General features: G+C 38.3%; 1 protein-coding gene across 1 annotated transcript in view; it reads left to right on the top strand.

The window, feature by feature from the left end:
- Nucleotides 1–527: 527 nt before the first annotated feature.
- The window catches only part of RMDN2 (regulator of microtubule dynamics 2), a 45,671-nt gene continuing 22,192 nt past the window's right edge, over nt 528–24,006 (top strand). Inside the window, exons 1-5 of the mRNA XM_005416249.2 lie at nt 528–991; nt 7,026–7,221; nt 8,175–8,277; nt 12,130–12,190; nt 23,230–23,305. Coding sequence (XP_005416306.1) covers nt 537–991; nt 7,026–7,221; nt 8,175–8,277; nt 12,130–12,190; nt 23,230–23,305 — 891 coding nt within the window. The 5' untranslated portion in view covers nt 528–536. The remainder of the gene's footprint in view (nt 992–7,025; nt 7,222–8,174; nt 8,278–12,129; nt 12,191–23,229; nt 23,306–24,006) is intronic.

The raw sequence follows: 24,006 nt of genomic DNA, 5'->3' as shown, positions 1-24,006 counted from the left end.
GCACACCAGTGGTTTAGTGTGATAGACCTAAAAGATGCTTTTTGGGCATGTCCACTGGCAGAGGAAAGTGGGATATATTTGCATTTGAATGGGAGTACCCTGATTCCAGGAGGAAGCAACAGCTTCAGTGGACTGGGTTACCCCAAGGGTCGCGGAGGGGCTGGGGGACCGGCGTGACGCCCCTCCGGGCGGCGCTCCGGCCTGACAGCTGGGTTTCCGCCTCTTTGCGGTGGCGGAAAATCCGATTATATGAGTTTCTCGCATTAAAACAAAAAAAATCCCAAGATGCCGGGACGGTTAAGAGTGCAGGCTGCGGTCCTGCCCACGTGCCAGCGCCCTTCACACCCCCAAACCCACTTTGGTCTTGTTTTTGCTGCCTCGTATTGCAGAACCTGCAAAAAGTGTAACTTTGTGTCTGCAGTTCTTTCTGCTTTATCCTTTCGTGGTTTCAGAGCAGAGCAAGTCGCTTGCGTAGAGCACTGGGAAACATCTTAAACTCTTTTACTGTTGTCTAACAATTCTAGGAGCCTGCAGAAATGTCTCCCTTCGAAAACAGAGGACTAATGCTGGGCATAATGGCAGGGACTGCTGGATTAAGCCTGGTGCTGGTTTGTTACCGCAAGATCCGAAAGCCTGGTGCAGCTGTGCGTATTCGAGGGTTGCAGGATATAGGTAACAGAATTAATTCTATGGTCTTGCCAAATGAGGCTCCTAATGACCAAGGAGCAGTAATGGTTTTACATAGAAGGCAACTGCAGATACTAGAAAAATTGAATGGCCTGCTACTAAGTGTGGACGAACTGAAGAGAGAGGTGGAATTTCTGAAAGAAGCTATTCCAAAACTTGAAGAGCTTGTTCGAAATGAGCTTCAAGGAAGTGGTGATGTTCAGAGAGTTAGCCCATCACACAGAGCAACAAGGCGGAGAAAAGCAGAGACAGCTCCTAGTGCAAGAGAAACTACCAGCTCTGAGGAGGCAGAAAGTGAAGGAGGGTGAGTTATTAATAATCTGCATATTCTACTGTACACATGCAGTGCAAGTTGCATCATTACCTATATGAAACTGTAAACAGGAGCCTAGTAAAAGTTTGATATAGATTTTATACTTCTGGAAAAATAATTACAAACGTTCAGATTAACAGTTTTTAGATCAGAGAAGACTCTTGGTGACCATCTCTGAGTCTGCACGATGGCTGAAGTTGGCTTAATGCCAAGCATAATAGAGATTCTTTTTTAAGAGTGTGTTTGGTAATACTAATGCAGTATTGCTACATAGCTATGCAATGAGGGGCAAAGTTCAGAATAATGGTGTAATTTTAAAAGTTCTTCTAGTGCAAAGTGTCTTTGACAGAGTTTGTTCGAACTGTACAAATGCTCATGTGCTTTTCCTGAGAATTGTTTTTTATCAGCCTCACAGATGAGTTATTACTGTGTTCTGCCTAGAGGCATTGCGTACTATGGAACTAAGTCTGGGAGAACCTCTGTACAAGTGGCAATGTTTATGTATATGAGCTGTTGTATACGCTCTTTGATGGCTCAGAAAGTGACCATGAGGAATTTAGAGTACTGACTCAGTCAGGTGGAAAGTTCGTAATTTTGATCCCATCTTGTAGTCACGTTATAGTTAATGGGGTCTTTTATTCTCATGAGTTGAGGAACCTGCTGAGGAATGATGTGTACCAGGAGTCCAGGAGAGGCACTATATTTTTGTCTTGACATTAATCTCCTGTAATTACAACTTTGTTTTGGTATAATCAGATTAGATACTTACATGCAATTTACTAATACTATGTTTATAGCAACTGAGTTTTTTGAGCTACTTCTCAGCATGTCTTACACGTCTGTGTAGGCAGCATTATGTCTGTAAATTGCCCATCTTATGTCACCTTTTCTCTTCAAAATATTTCAACTAACTGTAATATTCTGGAGACAGCTAACATGCTGCATATTAATGGAATTCTATATTTAACAGTTTCTCCACATTCATTGCCAGTTCCTGTGAGCAGAATTTCTTTCTATGTTACATCCCAGCCCATATGGTTCACAAGTCTTATATTTTGATACCATATTTTAAGACTTGTCAGTTCTATTTTGAACCAGTTCTTTATTTTAAGTATTTGGGGTTGGCATAAGTATTCAACCACAGTCCTCCTTCATCTGGTGTGGAAACATCTTGCTTCTCTTTGTTTCTTAGATTATTTCATCCATTGGTTGGTTTGCATAGGCCTTCACGTTATGAATAAAATATTCAGAGATGCAGATAAGGCAAAGGGACCAGTTTACGAATTACCAAGTCCACAGATGCAATGCAAGGGTTATTCCACACGTTCGTATAATTTATTATTTGTTGTCATAATTTATTATTTGAGAAAATCCTGTTTTCTGATCAGGAGTGATGTGTTGCTGTTTGAAAACAAGCCAAGGAGACTTGTGTGTTCAGGTTCTTCTGTGTGACGAAGAAGCTGATGCGGTGATCCAATACAAGTGATTATAGTGTGCAAGAGCATTGAGTGTGTCCTTAAGAGAGGCCTTCTCTGACAAGTATTTGTGTACAGTCAGAAGCAAGGAAGATAATTCAAGGTTATAGTTAGCATTAGTCATTTGGCTATGTTCTTTCCCAATGCTGTTTTTCAATCCCTTATGAAAAGAGGTGGGCTTTTTTCCTATTAACACCTTGTACTTGATGTGTTTGATTTTCATATCTTCTCTAAATTTGAGATAATTTGATTTCATTTAAGTAAATAGTATTTTTTTCTTCCTCTTGCAAATAGATTGTTAATCCTAATGTGTACAGTTGCAATATACATAGCATTTTCCAAGGTCTTCTGTAACTTTAATGACTGGTGCATGGCCATGCGGGTCAATAGCAACACTTGGGTTTTTTCCAGTTACTCTACATCACTGCCTCATATGCTGTAGGCATTACACCATGTGCATTGTTTTATACTCTTCTGTGGCTAATTCCACACACAATGGTGCATTCAGGTGCTTGTTTTTGCACTACAGAAAAAAAATTTTGCTCTTCATTACTGATAAAACATTTTTTCACCTTTCTATACTCCCATCTAAAGTGCATTGTGCTTCACTGCCTCAGCAGTAATTTCATGATCTAGAAGATAGGATTTTGCTTGAGTTAAGTGCTTCTGTTTTTAATCGACAAATGGGTAGATGCTGGGAATTGACAGATAAACTAATCTGAAGAGTTTTATGGATTTGTGCTGGATGACTACATTGGTTTCAGGTTTGTAAACTTCTTCCAGAAAAGATTTTAGTACTACCTAGTTTTTTCATTAAATATTGGAAGCTGACAGTCTCTGATAAGGCTCTCACTGCTTTGATCTGCTCTGGGCATATTCTCAATGTCACTGTTGGTATTCAACACTTTGGGAAGAGAAGTTTTCTGTTTTGCCTTTCAAAAATTATGTATTTCTGTAAGTGGAGAAATGTCCCGCGTGTTTTAATAAATGAGCTATATTTTTACATGACAGTCTGAGTGGAAGGTGCACTGAATGGATGAGACATTAAATGGTAAAGAGTCTGTGGTTTCTAGTCTGTGCTTCTCTGTATTCTATTTTTTTTTTAGTTTGTTTCAGTTCCAGTAATGTCCTAGTGAAAACTTCAATGTTTAACGTTTGAGAATGTGTAACAAGCACTCATTTATTTACAAATAAAATAAATTGTGTCTAGATGATCACCTGGAATTGAACATGCTACTGAATTCTCCTCTTTGTGATTTTCAAGTTGTTTCCTCCCTGATATGGCAGTGGTGAACCCTGGACATCAGTGTCATTTTGGAACCTGTCTTCAGCTGGCCCAGCATCCAAGCTCTTCAAATTGCATTTGGCATCAGGCACCAGAAAGATTCACTGCAGTAAATTCTTTTCTGATAGATGCTCTATTTATGAATTTTCCTTGAAATAGTTTAGTCAACAGGAAAAGAAATTTGCCCTGCCTGCTTCTGAGTATCATCCCACTTAGCATTTTCTAATTTATTTTACTGTTCATTTATTTTAAATGCAACCTTCAGTTGGCTTAAGAATCCAGTTTGCCAAACCTTTCCTTGAAAGCCACTTATCATTACTGATGGATATGCACTTTGCTGAATCATACAGTACAAATTTGATCCAGATCCATCTGTGACATAAAATCACCTTTCTGTGGAATTAGCCAGAGCAGATGAGAGGGTGTTTGTGTCAGCTTGTGTTTTTCTTTTAAGTTGGCAGAGAGATGACATAATATTTGATCTGTGTAAAAGCTGAAGTGTTGTGAACAAATGATATCTGGTTACGCCCAGTCTCTGCCAAGTTACAGACACCCCAACACAGGTTTTGAACCACCCAACTGTGTTTATACCACAGGGGTGTTTTACACCATGTAGCTTGTTTTAATCCAGTACTGGGTGCTGGGATTTACTGAACTGCTTAGCCACAGTGGGGTGAGTCTCCAATACACTTTCCATTTGTCCTTTGAACTTTGAACAGTCCATTGTGATACAACTGAGTCCTGTTGGTTGATCGTTGCTCCTCACATTCTTATCACTGTTTTTCTCTTTTATTTAAAATCTATTGGTAATAAAGGTGACAACAAGTTGGCACTGACTCTGGACATTTTTTAAACATTCTTCTGTTTTTCAAATATTGATCAATGTGTTTATCACTTGTAAATCACTTTTCTGTTGATCATCTGATAAAACCTCTTGCAGGAAAATACCAGGTAAAATCGCAGCTTTCTTTTGTATTTGTAAAACAAACAATAATGACTGTTCCTTGTTTTCTGTTTATTTCTTTTTTGGAGTAGTGTTATCAGTCCTTGAAGTCTTGGAGTTTTTAAGCTGTGTTAAGAAGAATCTCCACATCTGTTTGTGTCAGTACTGATTTCAGTGCTGTAGAATGCATAGATATATAAGACTATTAGCTGCTTTGTTGAAGGCAGATAGTGCCCAACAAGTAAATTGAAATTTATGATGTTCTAATAAATGTTTAAGAGGGTCTGTTCCACATTTAAATACTTCGAGGGTTCATAAAGCAGGTAAATAGAGGAGCTAGGAGAGAATTTGCAAGTACAGTGGAGATGAGCAGGAATGGGTAAGACATGACCCTGCTGTCTCTGCTGTTTTGTATTAACTCCTTATGGGTTCACATGGTATGTTAGATACTAACCTACTTCATGCTTTTTCTGTGAGTCTCCCAATAAATATATTACTTACCTGATGTCATGTGAATTTGATGCTTGGCCTCAATTTGATGTTTTGTCATGACATTTGATATAGTGCTGCTGGAAATCTCTGCTGGGCTTGTTTGGACTGACAGCCCAATGGGCTTGGGTGTCAGCAACTTAGTTGTTGCTCTTTTATATTGTCTAGTGTCCCTATTTTAGGTTGGGAATTGCCCAGATCCTCAGTGCATTTATCTTTCATTTAGGAGGAATGGAGCATCTAAACCATGTGAGGAAAGATACTTTCCAAGCCTACTTCACATCACAGACTTTTGTATTGGAGCTAAAAGATTGTCCCACTCCCCAGGAACTCCCTTATACATTTGATTAAGTTGGGGCTCTTACAAATGCAGCTATGATATATATCTGTGCCCACTTCAAAATAACTATGAAAGAACAATATACTGTGTTTTTAAACATGCTTCAGAAAATGAAAGTAAATGTTCAGTGACTGAATATAGTCTCTGCAAGATACAGCATAGGATGTGTCATCAACTTCAGCATCATCAAGATTTTATAAAACAAATCTGTAGAAATATACGAAGTTTGCCATCTCTGTTCTGCTCAATGGTATTTTTCAGTTTGAATATGTACACATGGTCTGTGTATATATTGTTTTATCCAAATGTATTTTTGACTCCTCTTTCTGGTGTCACTGGGTTAATTTTGCAGCAAAACTGTTGTGCCACATCTAGCCCTTCTGTAGCTTCATAAGCATTTGTTCATTTACAGGCTGGAAGTGTATCTGCTCTGATACACCCGTCTGTTCTGAAAGCAACATATTGAAAACAGAATATTTGAAAGCCATGATTAATAACCTTCATTTTGGCTGCTAGCATTTTGTCCTGGTTATATTTCTGAAAAAATAAATAGATTTTTTAATATTCTGACTGTTATGGTCTATTTCAATTATTTGGTTACTTAATGTGTATAGTACATTCCATGCTTTTCATACTTGTAGTAACCATTTAGAAAATCTCTGAACCTGGCAGCTGATAGGTTTCCATTATTACTTCTCCCCAGAGCAATATTTTCAAAAGTGGAAATGCAGAAGATGAGGCTTCTCTGTCCATTTTTAGTACATAAGCAAAAGGCTGCTTTTAAAAAACAATGCTATCAGCTGCTCCTCTTTGAAATTGGAGTACCCTAATATATTCTCAGCACTTTGGACAGGAAGGCCACCTGCTTATCTCTGTGTGATATTTATGCTTTTGCAAGTATTTCTTTGCCCTTGACCGCCTTGTGCACTAAGCATCACGAATCAATGTAAGCTCTTTTCCAGTTTCAGATACTCTGAACTTCAGAATGCTCAGGAGAAATAAAGAATTTATAACAATGGTGTTATTTTTATTGGCTTGTATTTAGATCTTAAAAGTGTTTAAGAAAATATTGTATAAATGATTGTTATAGCACTTATATTTTGGTTAGTAAGCTCATTCCTTGTTCAAAAAATAAGGAAATTGAGGTAAAGAGTTGAAGAGGCCTATTCAGGGTTACAGAGCATGTCTTAAAACACATTAATGATTTCAGGTGTTCTGCATATGAAACACAAGGCTACATGTGTTTCTAATATGTATCTGCATTTTTTTAATGGAGTATTAGGCAGCTTAACTTACCTGTTATGTTTGGAATATGACTGTGCTATCCCTTTGAAGATAAAGATTTTGTAATAATAACAATAAGCTTTATATAATTAATAAAAAATCCTTTAAAGTTGGACAACCAGGATAAATTGTACTCTGAAACTTTTGCTTTTTATTTAACAATGCCTTTTTTTAAAGAAAAAAATGGTTATTATTTTCTGTGATTTTAGTTACCTTACCGCTCATACTGATTCTGAAGGAGACTCCGAGGAAGAAAAGAGATGGATGAAATCACCTGATACCATGGTGGAATCAGAAGAAGATGAAGACTTACTTAATTTTTTACAGCAGGTGGACAATTTGCACAAGGGTTCAGAGCTTGATAAAAAGGAGGGCTTCAGACTGCTGCTTGAGAACGATGACAAGGTATTATGGGTAAACTTAATATTATGTTGCTATTAACTTATACTTTACTCTGCTTTTGAGAGCTTTAAAATGCACATAGAAATGGACCATGAAATTTCAAGCATATTTTTAAAATACAGTCAAAAAGCAGTATTGCAGAGTGGTGTCAATATTCATGTTGTGTGGACGGACATAGGTGTTCTTCTATTTTATATCCCATTCGGATTCAATAACCTTGAAGCTGTGTTTGACATAGGAGTTCTTCCTAGAAAGAAAGATCATGGGCTTTTTACAATGTAAAATACACTTACTTCTGCTGGTGTGGAATAGTCTGTGTGAGAAAATCCTGTAGAATTAAGTAGTAACCAGACCTACTGTTCTGAAATTGTGAGCATCTAGTCTGCTCATACCTTTCTAATACCATTCATGTGAATTTTTCCGTTGGCTTTACTGGGCCCATATGTAACTCCAGGTAAAAATTAAAGGTGGTTTGATGTGCAGTGCTCAGTTCAGTGAACCATTTTATTCTGGTTTGGCAAGCATTAGTTCTGACTGTGTTTTCATCTGAATATTGGAATACCAAGAAAAGTAAATGGGATATTGTGAGTGAGTGTGGTGCTTATGGCTTCCCTAAAGAAAATACACATCACTTTGTTCAGGGATTTGTTGTACTTTGCTGGATGACCTTGTAAATGTTTATATTGAGAGAAGTTTAAACTGATTTATAAAATAAAACCTCTTTAGACAGTCTAGGGTGTTTACAAAAGCTATATTCTCTTTTGTCCATAGAAGATTGGTCAATTGATTCCCACATGAACTAAAAGTAGTATGTAGAGGGATGGAAAATTAAGAAAAAATTATTCCATCTTCTGATTACGTGCTTTAAGCATGTTATTAATTTTTAGCATTGTGAAAGTGAACTGTTTAAATCACATTCTGATCAGTTTAATTATGTAGCTGTCCTCTGCTTTCAGTACGAAAACTGTGTGGACTTTCTTTGGAGGCTTGCACGTGCTTATGGAGATCTGTTTGAAATGACTACTGATGCTGAGGAGAAGAGGAAATATGTAACTGATGGTAAGAGGAAAAATGTTTATGAAGGATGCCGTATGAATGTAGTGAAACATGCTTTGAACTTTGGTTAAGTTTTCCAATATAAGGAATTTGTGATTCAATAGATGGGAGCATTTGTACTGTAATGATGATGTTTTGTACAGTAAACCACCACAGTTTGCAACTTCAGTTCATTCTTTCCTCAATGAGAGATCCAAAATCAGTGGCAGAGAAGTATAATTGGTCATAATTGGTGGCTGTTGTCTCTGCAGATGGTTGTAAAATCCTGTATTTTGTTGAGAAACAGATGGATACAGAATGTGAAAACTCCCAGATGTTGTTAGCACAGTTTCTTAATTACATCTTTGGGAGAGCAAGAGGAATAAATAAATGCTGAGGCTGGGTCAAGGTTTGTTTTTCTGCTTTCCTGTGGTCAGGGAGCACTCCTTCATATCAGCAGTCTCTTTTGTGGTGATGAAACTATGAATCTGGAGGATCTGTTGACCAGAAACAGAAGTGGTGTGTGACAACTGATTGCTTCCAGACATGTCTCCCCATATGTCCTGTTTGACAGTTTAATCTCTACAAGATTTTAATTTTCTCCGTCATAGCACTTTTTTTTTGGTAGCCTTTAAAATCATTGCCCTTTCTTTCACTGTCTGGATGGATATTGGCTAGAGGAACAGTTTGTTTCCCTTTTTATTTTGGACCTTTGTTTTCTTACATTAAAACCTACATCTTCTCTATACTGTCTCACTCTCCTCCAGTCAAGGCACTGTTTTTAAAATAATCTTTTTTGCCTTTATCTCAGAGTACTTCTTTCTTTTGTCTCTCCATTGCCCCTAACTTTTTTGCCACACCAAATCAGGTTTTGTAAGTGTAACCCAAGTTTGGGTTATTTTGTCTTTTGTGACACCTCTCATTGACTTTTTGTTGTGTTGGCAGTGACAGTGTCACTGACAAAGCAGTTTCAGCTGTCCTTTGTCATCCTTAAAGGCAGTGTGATGCCTTCATGCTGTTGTAACATATTCCACAGTCAACCTCAGTTTGTTCAAGGTCCTTGCTTTTTCCAGTCCTTTTGTCATCTAAATACTCCTGAAGACTTGCACTCTCTTAGCAACTTAATTGATACTGTCTTTGCTTTAGTAGCAACTTGGCTTTGTACATAAATCCTACAGCACAGTAAGGATTATGACATAAAGTAAATGAAAACAGTAAATTCTGTTGTTGGATCTTTTGCGTTTACCAGTGACTGGATTGAAGCTGGCCAGGACTGTGGGGGACAATAAAGAGTTTTTTCAAATGTATTAATGGCATTAGGCAGTGTAAAAATAACATCAGCCCATTGCAGGATGAGGATGGTCACCTCACAAACGGGGACATGGAGAAGGCAGAGATGTTTAATGTATTCTTTGCCTCTGTTTTCAACATGGATGATGGAGCTAGAGGTTATCAGTACCCTGAGCTGGAGTACCATGGCTGCAAGGATGATCAGTTCCCAGTCAACCTGGAAATTGCGTATGATCTGCTGCTTCAGCTGGATTCCTAAAAACCTATGGGGCCTGATGGGATTCATCCAACAATCCTCAAAGAATTAGTTGGTGTCATCTCAAAACCTCTCCTGATAATTTTTGAGCAGTCTTGGGAATCTGGAGAGGTCCAGCTGACCAGTTGGCTGACATTGTCCTGATTTTCAAAAGGGGCAAGAACGAGGACCCTGGCAACTATAGGTCTGTCAGTCTTACTTCAGTGCCTGGTGAAGTTATGGAGCAGATTATTCTGGGAGGTATAGAAAAACATCTGGAGGTCAATGCAGTCATTGATCGTAGCCAGCACAGCTTCATGAGAGGAAGGTCCTGCTTATCAAACCTGGTTTCCTTTTATGACAAAGTACCCCACCTAGCTGATCCAGGGAAACCAGTTGATATAATATTTTTGAATATCAGTAAAGCTTTGGATACTGTCTCTCACAGGATCTTTCTGGACAAAATGTCCAGCACACAGCTGGATAAACATATCATGGGATGGGTGAGCAACTGGCTCACGGACCTGGCACAAAGGGTTACAGTGAATGGGGTGACATCAGACTGGGGATCTGTCACTAGGGGGGTTCCGCAGGGCTCCATTCCCGGCCCTGTGCTCTTCAACATCTTCATAAATGACTTGGACACAGGACTGGAAGGGATACAGAGCGAGTTCACAGAGGATACACAACTGGGAGGAGCTGGTGAGTCCCTTGAGGGCAGAGAGAACCTCAACAAACCAGAGAGCTGGGCAATCACCAGTGGTATGAAGTCAACAAGGGAAAGTGTTGGATTCTGTACCTGGGATGGGACAACCCTGGATGTACAGACAGGCTGGGGAATGAGATTCTGGGAAGCAGCAGCATGGATCCTGGTCACTGGCAAGTTGAATATGAGTCCACAGTGTCCTGGCAGCCAGGAGGGAAAACCATGTCCTGGGGGGCATCAGGCACAGCATCACCAGCCAGGCAAGGTGGGGTATTGTCCTGCTCTGCTCTGCACTGGGGCAGCCTCGCCTTGAGTGCTGGGGGCAGTTTTGGGTGACACAATGTAAAAATGGCATTGAACTATTGGGGAGCATCCAAAGGAGGGCCACGAGGGCGGTGAAGGACTTGTTGGGAAGCCACATGAGGAGCAGCTGAGGTCACTTGGTCCGTTCAGTTTGGAGAAGAGGAGACTGAGGGGAAACCTCGTTGCAGCTACAACTTCCTCGTGAGGGGAAGAGGAGGGGCAGACACTGATCTCTGTGGTGCCAGTGACAGGACCCAAGGGAATGGACTGAAGTTGTGTCAGGGAGGTTTAGGATGGATATCAGGAAAAGGTTATTCACTGGAGTATAGTTGGGCCCTGAAACAGCTCCCCAGGGAAGTGGTCACAGAACAGCCTGACAGAGTTCAAGAAGCGTTTGGACAATGCTGTCAGGCACATGGTGTGACTCTTTGGGGTGGTCCTGTGCTAGCCAGGAATTGGATTCAATGATCTTTGTAGGTCCTTTCCAACTCAGCAGATTCTGTGATTCTGTAACTGCATGTAACCTCAGCTGATGAATGATAGCAGAAGACAGGGAGAGATAAAGAATGATGGAATGAAAGCGAGTCTTAGGTGTTGAGTAACCAGTCTAGTTTGGCTCATTCTCATGAAGTGGGGGTGGTGGCAGCCTTTTTCATCTCAGTTTTTGGAAGTGCTGCAGAGGGCTTGAGACTGCAGGAGAGCTGGCAGTAGTTTCATGGTTATTTTTCATTCCACTGGGTAGGAGGACTGTGTATGCTATTCTTTGTTTTTATGAAGTTAACTTGCAGTACAGAAATGTCAGTGCAGCTTAATTGGTTGCAGCTGAGACTGCAAACAGCAAGCATCTCATCTGAACTTCTTACTGGGGGCGTGGGTTTGATCAAATCACCTACTGTCATCTTTATTCAGTTAAAAGTGGAACTTAAGGGAAGGCTTTGTGCTAGAAAGGAACTTCAGCTAGTTTATTCCTGTACCCAAGGCATTGAAATGGCTTTGCTGGTTCTTCTGACAGGTGCTTGTCTGACCTGCTTTTAAGGCTCTTCAGTCTTTCAGACATGATGGCCTCCTTTGCAGTCCGATCCAATCCTTCCCTGATTTAACTGCATCTGAACTGGATTTTAAAGGAAAATACTAAAATTGCATGTATAGTTTATATATACTTATATGTAAGTGTATGACTATGTAAATGAAGTAAAGCCAGGATGTTACATTGTTCATCTCAATGTTTCTAAGAACAGAAAACAATTTCTTTGCTGCTAGAGTAAATCAGATTGTTCTTGGGAGTCACCTAAAATGTGGAAGAGTGCAATAAATCCTTTCATATACTGTACTCCATTTACAGGAAAGATTAAAGCTGAAAAAGCTATTCAACTGGATGCTGGGAGTGCTGAGAGTCACCAGTGGTAAGTTTGACAAAGTTTTTACAAACTTGTGTACATTTATTAAGTTGAAGGAGAAAAACCCCAGCCTGACATCAGTTTCATAAATTAGTCATTAATATTTTTTCATAGTTTTATGAAATCCAGTTATTACCAGTTGCTACTGAAAATTACATTGAAATATTCTGTGAAGCATTTACTATAGCATGTGAAACAACTCAATAACCATACTTCAATAAGTACCAAGAAATGGACATAACAGTATTTGCTTAAGCCACTATTTTGTTGCTCAGAGAAGCCGTAGTTTTCCATTTGCCTTCCCTTTCAACAATTCACAAAATAATGTCATTTGACCTTGAATTGTCCTTTCATTTTCTTGTAATAGTCTAAATTGTGATAATTAAAAATAGATGTAGAGGGCTATGGAAATTTGAATTAACTTCTCAATTTTTGTTTTATCATACAGTTTTTCTCCAAGTGTGACTCTTAGTTTAGTTTTGTAGACCTTGCCAGAACTAACTTTTTTTATCAAATCAACATTATCAAGTAAAAGATAATTCTGCTGAGTTCTAGCTGATAATTCCTCACCTTAGTATTTTATTAGTAAATTTTACTGAGCTCCTGATTTCTAATATTATTAGCTTTTCCTCTCAATTTTGGTTTCTACATTCTTCATTAGTTTTGTCTTTGGACTTGCAGGATGGGATTTCACCAAACTTCTTCATATCTAAAACAAATACTTTTACCCCAGGCTCCTTTCACAATCTAAAGGAATCAGCCACTTCTGGAGTGCAGTTCACTGGTGTCAGTCTTGCTCATTTAGTCTTGCATGAGGGTGAGATGAATTCCTCCTGGGGCTCAGTTAACATCTCCATTGCCAACAAAGGGAGCACATGTCAGCTATATCAGGTTTAGATACTTGATTAGTCACAGACATTGTCATTTAATTAGGTAATCCTCTGTCTTGCTTTTTCTCATTCTGAAAACAATTTAAAGCCATTTCTGCTCTTTGCTTCACCATAGCCATGGCCACTTCCTCAGGGTAATGCTGGTGTACCCCTCTCAGCTAGAACTCTATGTATAAACAACCACAAAATCACATTCAAGTATGAATCCTGCCCTTCCCTTCCTCCTCAGCCCACAAGACTGACAAAATATCCTAGTGTAAATGCAGCTTCACAGGCAGGAACTATCCTGATAAACCCTTACATATTGTGCAGGGAGATGTAGGTGGTCTGCTGGACTTCACATGTGAGATCCTGTCCTGGCAGGAACATCTAGCATGGGAAGAATTATGAGTGTAAGGAGATGTGTTCCAGTGGTTAGCTCAGAAAGCCAAACTGAGAGGTTTCAGAGGCAAATCTTACATTTTTTAAGCTACTGCTTCTTGTAACAGGCAATGGATTTCTGTATGGTTTGCAGTTTTCATCCTTCATGTATCTGGGTTGCAAGTGAACATGAGGTTTTTATCAGTTATTGTTCAACTGATGTCTTTCTAGAGGTATAGATAGACATTATAGATGAAAATAGTTCACTATAATTTTTTTTCTGAATATATTATCTGCCTGTCTTTATTTTCTGACATCTTTCTGACTTACTGCATGATTTTTAAAGCGTGATGTAAGTGTAATAGTTGTGCCAATCTAACTGAGGCTCTAAATACTGGGCAGAATGGACTTCCATGCTCCACAGGGCATTGGTATAGTTTTGTTTAGCATAACAATAGTTGTTTCATCTGTGGTTCCAAAAGATATTTTTGTGCTGTGCTGCTACTTAACCAGTTGGACTTGTTTTGTAACTTACTTTTTAAACTTGTTTTTTTCTCTTTTATTCTTTATAAAGTATTTTACACACATTTAATTGATTTCATGTTTATTTCTGACCATTTCTGAGGTTTGAGGCCATTTAGGTTTGCAAATGCATCCCCTCATGGATTAACATTTTATTTCAAAAGTGGTTTTTGTTGTATGGGCTTTTAAAAATCATTAAGTTAATGAATGAAATTACTGGAAGATAATGGACCCAGCACTAAACTTTGGGTGACACCTGTAGGGATGCTCAGGTTCACATGAACCTAGTTCTGCAACTATCTCTACAGGTGATTTAATCTGAATATTTCCACGGTTTTGTTTTGAGGAACATCAGGTAGGACAAAGTCAAAGGCCACGTAAACAAGGTGTGTCTCATTTGTTGCATTCCTCTTACCCAGGCTTTTTTATCTTGCCAGAATTCTTCTTTTATCCTGTTTTTTCACAAAAATCTTGTGTTAACTGTTTTGTATGCTTATGCACTTCCAGAATAATTTATCTTATATTGTCTTCAGGTTAGGCTGGTTTGCCTGTAACACTTCTCCTTCTCCCTGATAGCAGCTATGTTTGCCTTTTTGCTTGCTGTTGGGGCTTTCTGCATTACTCACAAGACTTCCGTAGTCAGCTCTGTGCCAGATCTATATTGTTTGAGTCTGGCCTAATGCAAATTTTTCCAGTTTATCTAAACATTATTTCACATGTTAATCCCCATGAACAGGAAATAAGACTTTAGGGAATGTTCTCTGTAAAAACTGTTCTCTCAAAGTTGTACACAAACAGAATTTTACCTGAGGTTATAAATAGAACAGACTGTGTATAAACAGATAACGATGCAATACAATTAAGTTATGAATAAATAATATGTGAAAGTAATATGAAATCCATAGTTAATAAGAATATTTATAAGAGAGAAAATAACTGAAAAGAAAAAAATAGAACAAATATTTATATAGAAAGATTCTAGATCACTAGTGGGTGGTCAAGATCAGAGCTGAAGGGCAGTGCCCAGCTCCAGATGGACACGTGGATGTTCTGTCTCTGTCATATGTGCCTGCATGTGAGCAAGGGCCTGATCCTGCACTTAGGGGGGATGGAGCGTTTGAAAGTCAGCATGTGCCATTTGATGTGCCAGGATATTTGCATGGCATGACAGACATTACAGCGGACCTTTGGGGTCCCTAGACTTCCAGGCCATCATCCAGAAGTGGTGAGAAACCCTAGGGCATCTCCAGTGGCAGTAAGCATCTGTGTCTGGGCAGGGGTCCTGTGAATTGAACACGGTCTCTGCTGGCTGTAATAGAGAGAAATGAGAAGCTCAGCATGAGTGCAAGGTCACTGTGAAAGCAATGCTGTCTCAGACCAAAGTCCCTCCTTTTCATCTCACTGCCAACATAACATTTTCTAAAGCCGTACAAGGTAAATAATCCTAGCCTGTGTAAGATGAGCCCATCTGTTTGTTGCATGTAAGGCTATGTCAGTCTGTATCAGCTATTGATGACCAAGTTGGTTTTCTGACCTTGACTGAAGAAAGTCTTAGAAAGTTTTTGTTGATTTCTCACTAATTTCTGGGGGGGTTTGATATTTCCAATCAGCACAACTGAGGTTTTTACTCACATTGGGTATAGCTGCTATCTATGTTGTCCACTCATACATTATTTCTAGTGTTCTCTTAAACTGTTTAATATATTATGGCTTACTAAGTGAATGAGGATTAAATGATAGCCTATTCTTTTCCTGGTCCTGTACCTTGCTCTCTACTTACAGTTAACCCTTGCGGAGCAGGGGGGATATAAGTGAGGAAGAAATTGAATTCAGCCTCATTGGTTTCATCTTTTGCCGTTATTTCCTCATTGCTAATTGTTCTGCACTTTCATTTCTGTTTTTTTTTCCTTCTAGTGTATTTATAGAGCCTCTTATTGTCTTACCAATATCCCTAGCTTAGATGTGGACTCTTGTTTTTATTTTTAGAGTAAATTTCTTTTGGGTTTTAAGTTAATTGGGAATTACTCAATGGAGCTGAATTGATCTAAAAATATTCCCTGCTGTGACTAAAGAGTCATTTGGAGTTGTGCTGTTGAATATTGTCTCTTACTAAATCTTTTATAGAGCTTTTCCTAATATTTAGAAATATTAGGAAAAGGCATTTTTTAATGATTTCTTTTTTTTCCATTAAAAATATGCACTATGCCTGTCATGCAGTGGTTAGGTTTATAGACCCATTTGGAAGTTTCTTTTGGAAGCTTATCCCTGCTGCTTGAAAGTTCTATTTACCAAATAAACAGGTTCTTGTGACACTTTGACACACATAATTTTCCTAGTGTAGGCAGAGTTATACAAGAAAAAGCATCCCTTTTCCAGAGCAGGTATTTTTCTGTTTTGTGGAACTGCTCTAAGGTGTCTGTGAGACAGAACACATTTTTTGTGTCCAGTGGAATTTAGTGGAATGGTTCCATGAGCAAACTTGCTAATAGAGGCTTAGAGTTCAGCTGTATTGCCTTACTTTTGATATTTACTTCAGTTAAGAACAAAAAGATGCCATATATCTTCTTAGTGTATCACCTATATTTTTCTGTAAAATTGTATGATAAAATGATCAAGTCTCCAACTGTTCAGCTTACGGATTAGAATACTAATAGTATTCAGCCTCAAATTAAATTTGAGGAAACATATGCAGAACAAAGAAAGAAAAATATCTTGAAGTAGTCAGTTGGTTTTGGTAATGAATTGCAGCTGCAAATAATTTTCATATCTGAATCCAGATTTTTGAAAACATGTGATAATACTTAATCTTGTAGTTGCCAATGAGATCAAAAACCTTCAGACTTTTTGAATGTTGACCTCTAAATAACTGAAGTAAATGGCAACACTGGAAAGGAAAAAGAGAGCTTTAATATTTGTATGAACACCCTAAAGAAAGACAGAGTAAATATTCTAAGTGATTTGTGGCTTTGTTCAGCCAGTGTCAATTTTTCAAGTTGTGGAGGAACTCGCATGCAAAAGTTATCATCAGCCATTGCAGGTCCTCTTATTTTTTCCAAGCCTCAAACAAATTCATTTTGTGGGTCAGTGATTCCCAAAGGACAGCTGTGAATCCTTGCAGCTCATCTTGGATAATGGAGCATCTTTATTACTCAGATTTTAATTAGAAATGCTAGGTGAATAATTTGGGGCTACAGTTGCTTTTATAGTTGTGCTGCTTTACAACTTTACAGTTACAGAAAACAAAATGTAGATGCATAAGAACAGTGCTTTTATTTAAAACCAAACAATCACTCTTAAATTCTTTTATTAAACCAGTGAATTTTTATATTTGTGGGAGGTTTGTTGCTGGTTTACTTCAGGAGTTTGCAGAAGAGGTCTGGAAGGTTTCTCTGCTGTTGTGCAGATCCCCACACTTCCTTTTTTGTTGTGGAGAATTTGTTACAGGCTTTGCAAAGAACAAAAAGGTTACTGTTATGGCAAATTTTCAGGAAAGTTGCTTAAAAAGGTAATTCTTTGCATTGAGCTTTGGTTTGTTTGCCACAAACAAACTTGGTGCTGCTCTTGAGTTTGTGTTACTCTCTAGAAGTCGCCTGTTGGTGGGAGTCATAGAACATGTCTCATTTAGGTGCAAGTGAAGTTAGCAAGTGAAAACCCAGTGGCTGTAAATGAAGACCCTTTCTGAACACACCTTCCCCCAAGAGTTTTCTTTGTCATGTGTATGGGTGTTCATCAGAAGCACAGACATTTTCACAAGCCCTGGGTTTTCCATGGAAGTGAGTTCCAGAGCTTAGGTACAGTCTCTCACTGGCAGGCAGCACTACGGAAGAGTAGTGCAGGTTGGTTCCATCAAGGACACAAATAATCATTGTCATTTGGGTATTTTGGTGATTTTACACAAACTTCCTACAAAAAAGTGAACATTCCATCTCAGTAATAGAATTCTAACAGATAATTTGTCAGGTTTGTAAGGTGTAATGGCATAAAAGTAATTTTCCAGTGAAACAAAACTTCTCAAAATTTTGGAATATGTTGTAGGATATAGTCATACTACCAAGAACTTTTAAAATTAAATCCTCATCTGTTTCTAACTAAATGCTTTTTACCTGCTGCCCTTAATTATCCCTTATTTAAACTTAGATCAGGCAGATAACTTGGAAGTGACAAGCATTGTTTCTATCATGCAGTCGGATTTTTCAGGAATTGATGGTTTGTACAGAAATACAAGGTTTCCAGCTCTTAATTGTTTGCCCTGTATTTGGTTCATTGAAAGACCAAAGAAATTTTACAGCAATCTTTGTTCTTAATTATGTGTAATCTTAGTCAGTAATCTTTGAATTACATATTTTTTTTAATAATTGAAAATTTAAAATTCAGAAGCCATTTCTCAAAAGCTGTAAGTTATCCTGAAGTAAGTGGATCAATGAAACACTGCAGCATACTCCTGCAAGTGTGAAGGAGGAAGGTTTGACGTGTGAAAAGATCTGTTTACTACAAGCTTTTTGCCAGAATGGTCACAGAGGAAATAATTCTGACAACCTAATGATGCCTATTACATTTCTGTCAAGGAGAATTGTTGTGATACTGTCTCTGAAAGCTATTGTTTCACTCTGTTTCTACACTTGTGAAGACTATCCTGCTAATTTCTTCAAGATTGTATTTCCATCTGTAACAACTGTCTATTATAAAAATAAAAGTTAAATTTCTGGAAACAGGAATTTAGCACAGTTGTGGGTTTCACAGCCTAAGGAATGCTGAACATGGCATCCACATGTTCTACTAGTGAACTTCTGTGAATACACATTAACAGCAGCATTTTCCTTTGATTTGGTATACTGCATGTGTTGCAGTAAATAAATCCAGAATTCTTAATGCCCTTACCTTTGAGGTTTTTTTAAACCAAAGTAGAGGTTTGTCATGTTTTTGCAAGTGTTTCCTACACAACTGTGCGCTACATCTGATGTTTCCCTGGAGCTCAGCTTCAATGCTCTGTTGAATTTTTGATGTGAAAAGTGTATTTCTGCCAATTTCTACAGTGTGGACTCAGTTATATTCCCAGAAAAAGGGAAAGGGAAATGAAATCCCCATTAACAAAAAAATCTCTGCAAACAAAATATCACCTAAACACTTCACTTTGCACCTTGGCACATCTTACTTGGTGTGTTGGCCATCTTAGGCATTCTCAGGCACTGCTTCCATATCCCCGTGAGGATGATCATATACCAATACAAACCCATACTTTACCTTTCCATGGAAACTTCGTGTCAGATGCATTTTTGTAGATTAAATATCTTGGGACCAAAGTGATACAATATGAAGTATGAAAAACTGGGATCTCAGGAAGGTCAATGCAACAGGGATCATAATTAGTAATTTCAGTTGCAAAATCTCTCTACATGGAAATTGGTATCTCATTGAAATAATGTCAAAAATAAATCCTATGGGTCTCACTACATTGCGGAGACTGTCAGAATATATAAGTGGGTGGGAAACTGGTAGGTGAGGGAGTTGGGGGCTAAAATATAAGATGGCATGCACAGAACTGAGCCGTGCAGAGGTGGGGAGATGCAGGAACACATTTAGAACTGGGGTGGGAATGAACTTTCTTTTCACTGGGCCTCTTGTGTGCTGCCCACGCATTAGCCTTTGCTCACACTACTTTACATGTTAAATATTTCTCAGATGAGGAGGGAGTGAAAAACAGTTATGAAACATGTGAATTAAACTTTGGTGGTGGTAAATACCACAAACTCTCCTCCCATTTGCAAAGTCTTGTCAGATACAATTTTAAAAATTGATGTTTTTCTTTCCTATTGATACTGAGATGCTAAAATGGAGATCTGGATTTCTAAATGTAACCTGTACTCACACATTTCCAAAGTCTATGTGACATAAAAGGTTTTTTTAGATTTGGGATATATAAAAGGGTATATAGGAGAGGAAGGAACAAGTCTGGGAACGTGCATGTTATTTCTGGTTTTGGCCATGTGAAATTTATCAGGGAAAAGATAAATAATGCTATATTTAAGTGCCCTACTGTGGTTTAATCTTCATTTGAGACTTCAAAATCTTTTCTGTGAATCTGTCTCATGTAGAATAAGCTGTGGATGACAGAGTCTTAAGTGTAGGTATCATTTTTTCTATTAAAATTCAAATTGATAAAATTATTGGATCAACCTGCTTCTCTTTTTTTGGCAATAGGTAAGATATGTCCCTTAGCGTTTTCCCTGGCCTGAATACACATGTCACACCAGAAGGGAAAATGTTAATTCACTTTGATTAGGACCTTCTGCATGATGGTTACATAGGTACTTGGCATCCATCTCCATTAGCTAGAGTTTCTTGCAAGTCTGAGTTCCAGGACATCATGGAGGAACATGGTGCTGACCTATTATATTGAGTTTGATTGTGTTTATGCTTAATAAAGGTTTGCTAATTGTGGGGATTAATCATGTGCTGCTACACTGTGTTCAGTAATTTTTCTTCCATCTGGGAATAACATTTTTTACACCAACCAAGTACTGTGTCACTTGAGGTGATTATTGTTGTGTTAATCTAGATGAATGTGTCTGGGGCTGGTTTTTAGATTACCCAGGAGTAACATCAGCTCAGCAACGAGGTCATTGCTGGCAGCTCTTTGCTGCTACAATTTCCTCTTTATTTTTGTCCGTGAAAGTTCTGTGAGCAGTACTCTGATATTCAGAGGGTGTGAGGGAGGTAATGTCTGTGCAGAGAACCAGTATTGCTTGCACTTCTAACAGGTGTGCTTTTTACCCATTTCATTAGATATTTGCATGCTGTTGTATGATCATCTTTTCAGTATTCCCCCTGTCACCACGAGATGGGGCAGGTGACCATGGAGTCCAGGGCTGTGGAAAGATGGACATGGAAGCATTTCTAGTTACTCCCTGCCTCGTTTTCTTTGGTCATTTTCTTCACCATGAGAGTGGTGAGGCACTGGAACAGATTGCCTAGAGAATGGGCATCCCTGGAGGTGTTCAAGGCCAGGCTAGATGGGGCTTTAAGCAACCTGGTCTAGTGGAAGGGGGTCCGTGCCTGTGGCAGGGCGGTTGAAACTTGATGTTTAAGGTCCCTTACAATATAGACCATTCAGTGATTAACATTACCCTTTGCACCATTGAAAATAAAAGTTTGCCTGGTGTTTTAAACTCTTTGAAAATTATTTAAAATGTCTAAAAATTCTTCTCAGGAAAGAAAGGACACATTTTTTATTTTGTTTGGGGGATTTTTTAGAAATGAAATGAATATCCAAAATGCCATAGAATTTCAAAAATGAAATAATTACTTTTTATCAATTGGCTGTCTAGTCCATTTCAAAAGTATAAAATTAAAAAAAACCAAACCAAACCAAATTAAAAGAAACCAAGAAAGACTTTTTTTTTTCCTTTGGAAAAATAATGGGTATTTAAAGTTAGTAGGTTAGCTTACTTTTAATTCAGTGGAAATTTCATTGGGATTTCCCTCCCAAGAGATTTTAGCTGTAAGTAGAAGTTTTTCTTTGAACTAGTTTAAACTAAGGCCCTCTTTCTTGTCACGCACAGACAGGGAAATACTGCAAGATGCTGGATTAGCTTGTTCGCTTTTCATTGTTTTCTTTTGTAGCAGCAATCCGTTTAGCTATGGTATGCTGAGTTTATCTGATTAGCACTTAATGAGTGAAGGGAATAGGGGCAATGTTGCCTGAGTTACTTAACCCTAATAAAGTTTTCACTACCTCCCCCCTCTTTCTAAATACCTGAACTTTCCTCACCCCCACCCCTTGCCTTTTCCCTCAACTGCAGCTCGTTCCCATAGGAAATACATTCTGGCTGCAGCTCTGTCAGCACTAGTGCTGCCATTAGCTGGATTTTGTCCAGTGCACGTTGGTTGCAGCAAACACCCTGCCCAACAGTGTTTGACAGTGTGAATGGAGCTCTTACAAGCTCAACTGCTGTTCTGCTGACTCTGTGCCTTACCTGGGAACACTTAGTGACCAAAACACTACTGACCAAAATGACCTGTAGCATGAGCATTTCTGACTTAAAACCGTTAGGTATAACTGAGCAATAAAGCTATTTATTGAGTTGTGTTAGCAATGACATTTTAATCAGGATTCACTGAAGCTTGAATAATTTAATTATATAAAGCAATTCAAGAAAGCTGATGTTTAATAGTGCTTATAAACTGTGTGTGCCGTACAGATTGTGGTTGTGTTGCCATAATTAACTCAGTAAGCTTCTTGCATAACTCATGTTTTCCTCTGGACTTCAACTTGATTTCCTTCTTTTAGGATTATATTTTATTTTTGTTTGGTGTTGCATTGTAAAATATTTGATTAAAAAAGCAAAATTCTGAAAAATATTAGAAAAGTAATCTACATGAGGTTTTGCTGCTTAACCATTTCTTTGGTGGTTTTGTTAGTTTTATACAGAGGTGCAAAGTTGTCTTAATACCAATGAAAATAGGTCCAAGGAAACTGTAATTGATATCTGTGCAAGAGATTCCTTATGCATAAAGGTTCTATAACTGTTGAAGAAGTAAGAAGAAAGCAATAGAAATTTAGGTGGAGTGTCAATAAGATACTAGTGCTGCTTAGGAGTTCCGAATCGTTATAGGCTTACCTCTGAAAATATATTCACTTATAACTGGTTAACAATACAAGTATTTTATAGAAATTACCTCACATTTCTTTTACCACTCCCCAATTTATGATAATCATAGAAATAATAATGATCTTAGCAATAGAAATCTAGTAATAGTAGTAGTAATCCTGTTAGAGCAGAATGTGGGTGTATGTTTTCAAATTTTAAAGATACTGCAACTGTGAGTGTTTCTGAGGTGTGTACAGCTTCCAACTGGGCACACCCCAAGCATTTGCCTTCCTGGGTGAGTTTCTGCAGCTGGTGGTGCTCACTTTTGCGGTGAAGTGCAGAACACAATGTGTCAAGGTAAACTGCTGTCAGTAGAGCCAGTCTGGAAGTGTTGCACTCTGAACTAAATGGGTTAAATTTTGGAGGAGAAATCTGTTTTGTCGCTTAACTGACAACCCAAATAGTGTCATTTAAACTTCTCCTTGTTTTCATTGTTTTGTTTTGGTTTGTGTTTTTGTCTGTTCTTCAATATGTATAGCTCATACCAAACTTCCGTCCAGCCATTCAGATGGAAAAATAGAAGTGTAAATGTGTGCATTAGGTATTGAAATATTTTGTAATATGATTCAAAGGTTTATTTAAATCACAAAAAGTATGTGTGTGTGTTTTTCTTTTCCCCTCTCAGGTTTGCAATTATGTGTGGCTATATGTCTCAGTTTGAAAGTGTACAAAACAAAATCAGGAATGGTTATCTCTTTAAGGTATGTTTTTGTAGGATTTGGGGTTGGTTTTTTTAAGCTATTCCTTTAAGTTATTTCCTAATATGGTGTCAAAGACAGGTTTTTCCAACACAGTAATTCAGCCTCACAGATCTATTTTGGTGCTGAAGTTAAATTGAAAAGGTTATTGTTATATATGAAAATAAATTATATGCTTGCAAAGTGTAAGAATTGAGGTAGGATTCTGGGAACAGCATTAAGATTTCTGATTGCCTTTGTAGTCAAAGGGGGGAGAAAAGGCAATAATGATTCTGTTTAGAAAGCCAAAACACATGAAATAGCAAGTGATGAACTAACACAGTTCTGCAGTCATTCTTCATGTTGCCCTTAAGTAATGTTTGTTTTAACTCTGTCCTTGCAAAGGTAATTGTGTTTTTTAGAGTTAGCTGTTTGTGTTACATGTGCTACTCTCGCCCTCCTTGTCCTCAGCATTGCTTAGACACTTTCCATCCATGCCTTGCCCTCTAAGCTGGCATCCCCCCTTTCTGGGTGACAGTGAAAGGCAACAGACGTGTTCTAGTCCCTGGGGAATGCCTGGGGTGGGCTCCTTTCACATCATGTCCGTGTTAGGACTTGGAGTGTGGCAGAGCTTTCCTATGAGAGAGCATTCATTACATCTGAGCTGTGCCAAGCCAGCTAGGGCCCAAGCAATGGGACAGGCTGGGAACAAAGGGAAAATGACA

This window comes from Geospiza fortis, unplaced genomic scaffold (genome assembly GCF_000277835.1).
Source record: "Geospiza fortis unplaced genomic scaffold, GeoFor_1.0 scaffold41, whole genome shotgun sequence".
NCBI lineage: Eukaryota > Metazoa > Chordata > Aves > Passeriformes > Thraupidae > Geospiza > Geospiza fortis.
This window is presented reverse-complemented; position numbering and strand designations above follow the sequence as displayed.